At 34.3% G+C, this 7,679-nt stretch overlaps 1 protein-coding gene across 1 annotated transcript; it reads left to right on the plus strand.

The window, feature by feature from the left end:
• The first annotated feature begins 882 nt into the window (after positions 1 to 882).
• On the plus strand, positions 883 to 6,045 carry LOC145591086 (homeobox protein HD1-like). Its single transcript, XM_081647474.1, has 6 exons — positions 883 to 1,718; positions 4,022 to 4,142; positions 4,591 to 4,784; positions 4,869 to 5,000; positions 5,412 to 5,548; positions 5,640 to 6,045. Exons 1-6 carry the CDS (start codon positions 1,110 to 1,112, stop codon positions 5,641 to 5,643), a joined length of 1,197 nt encoding a protein of 398 aa, XP_081503600.1. The 5' UTR covers positions 883 to 1,109; the 3' UTR covers positions 5,644 to 6,045.
• Positions 6,046 to 7,679: the final 1,634 nt, after the last annotated feature.

A 7,679-nucleotide genomic window follows, 5' to 3' on the forward strand; every position in this document is an offset into this window, starting at 1 on the left:
ATTCAAGAGAAAAATAATGTTGCTCTCACATAGTCACATACATGTATAAGTATCAGTGACCAGATTTAAATTCGACTAAGAAAATATAAACCACATACATATAATTAACCAAGTAACTTGAAATCAGAAAAGGGAAACTTACAATGATGTGAAATGGATCTTAACTTCATATAATTTGATATTTTAGCTAATGCCAAATTATTTTTAGTCACAGTGGACAGTGACTTACTTACTAGATATAACTTGGGCATGGACAATGATGATATAAATTTCCCAATACCATCATGTAGTATATATTAAGCTATTGCCAATGCCGTGCATGATTCCAAAGTAAGCAAATTCCCCTAAGTCACTCATTTGATATAATTCAAAGTTTCTAACAAACGCGCTTTCTTTAAATTGTTTATCTGCTATAAATTTTCGTAGTACATTTAATTATCTAAGCATAAATACTCAAGTACATACAGTGATTATAAATAATCTTAACCAAAAAAAATTACGTTAAATGATTAGTCCGTACAGATTATTTACCGCACACAAATAATAGTTGAGATTATTTATCGGCAATAGTAGAATATTATCCCCCAGGCCCCTACCATTGAAGTAGTAGTAGACTAGTAGTAGTCCTACTACTTGTAGTGCAATAAATAAAAAACCTGTGCCTAAAAAGAAAATTACAAATATGTCAAAAACGACATGGAAACGACAATATATCCACGTTGTCTCTCATCTAACCTTTCGATCAAATTAGATAAAATCAACGACCCAGTATTTTCCAATTTAAAATGGTCCCCCCAAATAATAATAAAATTAAATATTTCCATTATAATTTAATTTCGGCGGCTTTCTTTTTCCTTTTTATAATTAAAAAAAAAAAAAACTTCTCTCATTATCACCTTCTCTTCTCCCACCATTTTCCCGACCAGTTTTTCTCTCTCCTCTCTCTGAAACTCCCTCCTTCTTCTTCACCTTATATTATACGATTACTATAGTTTTTATATTACATACTCCTATTATATTAATATATTAATGGACCGCCTCTTATAAATATAATCTTTCCCTCCATTTTTTATTTTATTTTCAATTTTAGCTTTTCTGAAATTCAAAAAATGGCGTATCATCACAACCACCACCTCTCTCAGTCGGAAATGGCGGCACAATTCGCCGGACAACAAAACATGTCGGCGCACCACCAACAACACCACCACCATCAACGACAACAACAGCAGCAACAACAGCAACAGCAGCTTCACCAACCAAACTGGCTAACCTCGGCAATCCTTGGCTCATCAGGCGGCGGCGGTTCTGGCGGCGGAGCAAGTAAATTCTTAAACCTCCACTCAGTAGATGACTCAGCAGGGATGTCGGCGATTCCGACACAACCAGGTGAGTTGACTCACAATGAGGAGACAGGGAAACCGGAGATCGGAGACGGCGAGGTTTCTGTCGGCGCCGGAAACAGCGGCGGTGGTGGAGGAGATAGAGGTGAGCAAGTGAATTGGCAGAATGCGAAGTTTAAGGCGGAGATATTAGGGCATCCGCTTTACGAGCAGTTGTTAGCGGCGCATGTTGCGTGTTTGAGGATCGCAACTCCGGTGGACCAGATACCGAGGATTGGTGCGCAGCTTGATCAGTCGCAGAACGTCGTGGCCAAGTATTCTGCTCTTGGAAGTGGTCATACTATGGTTGGGGATGATAAGGAATTGGACCAATTCATGGTATATAATTTTTAATTTGTTTTATATTATTATTATCAATTTGTTGTTGTTGCTTAATTTTTGGTTAATTATGGTATGAATTGAATTATTCTGGAGTTAGATTGAGGAGTAATCCGTTTTAGATTACATTACATAATGATTTTCCTAATGAGTTTAGGAAATATATGGATTATGGAGTATAATTTGATATGTTGGAGTGGTGTTTAATTGATTGTTAGGTTTTATTTGATAAATTAAAATGGGGTCATGCTTGACTTGATAGGTTGTTGAATCTTTTTGTTTTGGGTTTTGTATGATTTCAAGTTTTCAACATGTTGAAATTCTTAAGAAAAAAATAGCTAGTTTTTTGATAGAATTAAATGTATTTCTTTTTCCTTAGTGGTGTTGATTTGAGTAGGATAAGATTGCGGACATCTGGACCTTTGTTATGAAGAGTGGTGACGGATTTTTGTTGGATGTGAATTTTTTCCTCTATGTGGGTCCAGGGAAAACGTAAAGATGTGTTCAACATTCATAACCAAGGGGGATTCGAACTTGGGACCTAAACACCTAGTACTCGTTGAGTCGTAGTAAGTATGGCATTAGGAGTCATAAAGACATAGTAGGATATGTAGGAAGAGGAGTTTTTGGTGGCATTTTTTTTGGGAGAAGGTGCCGTGTTGATTGAATTGAAACAAGCTTGAATAAATTCAAAAAAGGGTTTTGGGAGGGTGGGTTTATGGAATTCAATATTAGGAATGAAGAAGGTGGGTTGCTTTTTGGCATTTAGCAATCTTAGCTATCGTTATGCATTTGTTTTTTACCTCATCCCAATGGAAATTCTGCTGTTTCAGCCTTTTGGAAGGAAGATAGATACAAAGATTCTTCTAATGTCAACTTTTCTATGGGGGGAATAAGCAATTTGGTTTTCTTATTTTTTATTTAAGTCCTCAAATTGCATGTATTACTCAAACTTGTACAGTTGTATGTTGGTTTTGCATTATTCTAATTTGTACTTTGTATGTCTTTGATCAGAAACTTCTTAATAGTTTATACTATCCAAAATTCGATGTCTCAAATCACATTGATTCTAATGTTTTTTAATTTTCCAGAATCCCGGCAAAGTTTGTGGCATCTTATTAGTATGCAGTGATAAATTACCTTTTTTCTAGGGTAAAAAAGAACTTGTGTGCAAAGATGATTCTTCTCATGAAATATTTGGTTTTCCTCGAGCATTGCCAACCTTAGTGAAAGAGATGGAGGGGATAGTCCTAATTCTTAATAGCAATGTTCTAATGTGTACCAGTTGAGACGGATTGCCAATTCTCATTGTCAATGATTATTTTACTTGTTTATAACACTTTAAAGATGGTACTGACATATTGAAGTGTGTGAGTACTTAGTAGTATAATCATTTTATCAAGCTCAAGGTATGAGTGTGACATTTTGTGGGGGTGTGGTTTATAAATCTTCAATCTTCATTATTATGTTGAGGGATAGTTTGAGTGAAATTTATTAAGGATGGATGCAATGCTACTACTGGTAACATGGACAAAATTTTCACTTAACTGTTTAATGAATAAGGCTTTGATCATGATGATGCTGAGGAAAAATGTGAAAGTGGTATACTACTTTTTATTTGGGTGGGAAACATGTTATGGTGGCATGGAACTTTTTTTCATGTCAGAATTCTTTGGTTAAACTAGTAAGTATAATAAACTGGTCAAATGGATGTTCATCATATGTGAGTTTGTGATTTGAAAAATACTGTAGTATTGTAATATTTCAATCACCCGCAAGATGTTACAGCATATTTACTTGGGGTTTTTTTTTACTCTTGATTTGGAAAAGGCAAGATATGAATAGTATAGGAACTAATTGTACTGGCAGTAACACATCGTTACACCAGTTATAGAATTGTTTTCTACTTAATGTATTTTCTTTCCTCGGTGGATTGGATCAATCTTGAGTTTCTTGACAGATTACAATTACATTTCTTACTGCATTAGTAGCTGTGATGGCACCTCCTAATGCTTTAGTACAGTTGAGATGCAGACACTCATCATGATAGAAAATCTTGTTTCTCATGGTGTGATTATTTTTGAACAGTATGTAATTTCCAACAACTTCTTGTGCTACCCATATTTGAAGATTTTCCCACATGGTTTTCCTGGCTGTAATTACTGATTTTTGCAACTACTTCTTCCCCTTAACTATGAAAACACAACCTGAGATTGCTTTGGTGATGGAACAAGTTATATACTAGAGGGAGGTTATTGATTATATCTTACGTTTATGTTGTTTTATCTTGGTTGACACTGTAGACACAGTATGTTCTGTTGCTGTGTTCCTTTAAAGAGCAACTACAACAACATGTTCGTGTCCATGCAATGGAAGCTGTGATGGCATGCTGGGAAATTGAGCAATCTCTTCAAAGCTTGACAGGTGCATATACCTTTCCCATTAACCTTAAAACCCCTCTGCATTGGTGTGAGCAAGTACTTGATTCTAGCTTGAAAATGATCACAGGACCACTTCCCATCATGTTTGTATTAGTCTGGTCTGGTCTGGTCTGGATCTCCGTTTTTAAAATTCTTGCAATTGCTGGACTTTAAAAGTAACCAAGTGAAATTGAAAATTGTTTTAAAAATGACATTCTGAAAGATGTTTTACCTTCTTCTTTACCATCTTCTGAGGGCATCTTAGGGTGAAGTTATTCTGTTACTGCCTTCGATGAAGGTGATGTATAGCAAAAATTAGGAACTTATCTTTTGGGTCATGAAATATATGCCTCAACTTTCTGTCCAAGTGATAGGAGGAAAAGGTATTGATTCAGTTTGTTGACGCCAGGATAGCATACTGATGTTGGTAATTTGTGCTTTCCTGTGTGCAGGAGTCTCTCCCGGTGAAGGCACAGGGGCTACTATGTCTGATGATGAAGATGATCCCATAGAAAGTGATAGTAACTTGTTCGATGGAGGTTTGGACGGTGCAGACACCATGGGGTTTGGACCCCTCATCCCAACTGAGAGTGAACGATCACTGATGGAGCGTGTGAGGCAAGAGCTGAAGCATGAGCTAAAACAGGCAAGCCACATTGTTGCACATAAGGGCATAAACTAGGCTATTTCTTGTGCAAGTCACTAATATGTTTGTTCTTCTTTCTAAAAGGGCTACAAGGACAAGATTGTGGATATAAGAGAAGAAATCTTGCGCAAAAGAAGAGCAGGAAAACTCCCTGGTGACACCACCTCTGTCTTAAAGGCTTGGTGGCAATCACATTCTAAGTGGCCATACCCAACGGTAAGCTATTTGGGATCGAAAACGTTTTTACCATCATGGGAGCTGTAGTTTCTTGTATGCTATACTAGGCATTTGGACTTGATTAAATTGTTTTAATACTTGGGAACTTTTAGAATCATGTCATGCATCACTTTTGCTTAATGGTAAAATCTCATTTCATTGATTATTTTCATTGTGGCTTGTGAGTAGAGAGATTTTACTAATGTAAATGTATATGTAGCTTATATACGCATATCTAGACAGTAAGAGTATAATCTCTATATATGTATACAGAAAGATGCTTCGTAATTGTGTTGCTGTAGTCTGTATGATATGCTGGGGTGTATTTGGCCACTGTTACAAAAATGCTGTTCTTCCATTCAACTTCTGTCATATAAGGAACAAAAATACTGATCTAAATAATATATGCAGGAGGAAGACAAGGCGAGATTGGTACAGGAGACAGGTCTGCAGCTAAAGCAGATCAACAATTGGTTCATCAATCAAAGAAAGAGGAACTGGCATAGTAATCCTTCAAGCTCTAGTGCATTGAAGAGTAAACGCAAAAGGTATTTCAATTTATTTTCTAATCCCTCTGTACATTATAAATATCCTCCTTCTCAAGCTTTGAACCTAACAGGATAAATGTAATTAATATAGGTAAAACTGCGACAATTGTTTCATATAGATGAAGAACAATGGTGGCAAGCATCTGTATTTTGTACCTCTTTAACATAATTCTACGACACTGGCATTGAACGTGGGATAGTTTTCTGTGATATGAGAGGAAGTGGAGAAACCCTGCTAATGAAAGTGGCAAAGAATCCTTCAATTTCAAGAGGTGCATATGAGCAGAAGATGAATGGTCCTGTATACTGAATTATCCACAAGGATATATCCTTATCAGTAGGAGGATTTGCTGAATTATAGGAAAATGTATATCTCAGATAAAATTGCAGAAGAGTCACCATTTCTGGCGATTCTATATTTTTGTAACCTTTATATAGTAATTTGAATCAAACGCTTGTGAAGTTGTGGATGTACAGATTAAGTAGTTTGTTTCCTATTTCACTCCATATAATGCAATTATGAAATCATTTTTAAAATTTTTTGAATGAAAGTTCCCAAGGAGGAACTCGAATATCATTACTTGACTGCGAATCGTTCAGCAAAAGATTACACACGTCAATGCAGAATGAATGAAAAAGAAGTAATGAGAGGCTGAGATTTATTATTTATCTGAATGAATGAGAATCATATTACAACAGGGAAGAGATATTTATACTAAGCTCAATTCATTACAGAAAGCAATGCTTACATAACCAACTACTTCGTACCACGTATATGACAGACTAAGTTTGTTACAACTAACAGAAGTTGATCCCTTGCTGATCCTGATCATAAGGAGGAGGAAGAGGATGGGGAGGCACAAAATCCTTTCACCCTGTTCAAGTGGGCTGCTTCATTTAATTTAAATAAAGTTTTAATTCTTAAATGTTACAGTAAGCAGTATATTCTTTACTGGCTATGGTCCAAATGATTTGGGTAATCTTTGAAATCTTTCATTTTTTTCCTTTCATCACAATGACTCAATGTGAAGATTTTTTTTTTTTTTTTTTTTTTTTTTTTTTTTTTTTTGAGACAAAGCAAAAGGAGCCTTACATTGAGAATTTGTCCATCAAAATATATAGAAAAACCTTATAAGGGTAATAGTTCTCCCAAATCTGTTTAGTAACAAAAGGCGTTAAACAGGCTAAATTGTGGACAACAATAGTTCTTAGTTATGAGCATGTATCATTTAAAATATGTGTACAAATGAATATCTATCAAAATTGAAATAACAATACAATCAAAATAAAAATGAACATTTATCAATACAAAAATGAACATTTACAATGTATTAATATCACAATGTATACATTTATTAAATGAAATGATCATATATCAATATGAAAATGAACAGTTATCAATATGAAAATGAACATTAATAATTTTAATTTAAGAATGAATTGTAAGATAAGTGTTGGTTTGATCATTACTTTACCCGGTTTCATCTTAAATTATCTTTTTGGTCAGTTTTATGAAAATAGTCAAAAGCCATGTTTTGGGACTCTACTCTTCCCCCCTACAAATTTATCTGTCCTAATTTACCACTCTATTTTTTTTAGGGTACAAAATATTATTGTTCGGGAAATCGAAAGATATCACGATTTATGAAGTTGTTTGAACATTTAGATTTTTGTTTATGAACATATTGCTTTTCTTATATGAGCATTGAGTTTTGTATTATTGATCATAAACGGCTGGTTTACTTTCATAAGGAAGAGCAATCAATATTAAAAATATCATATGCATGAATAAGATGTTTTGTATCACCTAGCTACCAATTAGAATGAATTCATAAATTATTAGAAATAAGCATTTATTTAGTAGATTCCAAAATGTAAAAATTTGTTAGAAAATGATCATACATGTTCAATATGAGAATGAACAAGTATTAAAATATAAATGAACATCTTTCAATATGAACATGAACATGTGTTAAAATTCAAACAAGCATAAAAAATATATAGTTTTCAATATTAACTAAATTAATTAGACCTATAGAAAATATATGAAGAAGGTGGCCAAAACTAGACAATATTAGAATTCTAACTCGTTTATTAATATGTGAATCACCGTTTACTAATATATAAATGA

The sequence above is a fragment of the Chenopodium album genome, chromosome 18 (assembly GCF_948465745.1).
Source record: "Chenopodium album chromosome 18, dcCheAlbu1.1, whole genome shotgun sequence".
NCBI classification, from domain to species: Eukaryota; Viridiplantae; Streptophyta; class Magnoliopsida; order Caryophyllales; family Amaranthaceae; genus Chenopodium; species Chenopodium album.

Bases quoted from the DNA above. Each gene is read 5' to 3' on its own strand.
- LOC145591086 (XM_081647474.1), top strand. From the start codon at position 1,110: ATGGCGTATCATCACAACCACCACCTCTCTCAGTCGGAAATGGCGGCA. The intron at 1,719-4,021 runs GTATATAATTTT...TTGACACTGTAG, and splicing joins AGGAATTGGACCAATTCATG to ACACAGTATGTTCTGTTGCT. The intron at 4,785-4,868 runs GCAAGCCACATT...TCTTTCTAAAAG, and splicing joins TGAAGCATGAGCTAAAACAG to GGCTACAAGGACAAGATTGT.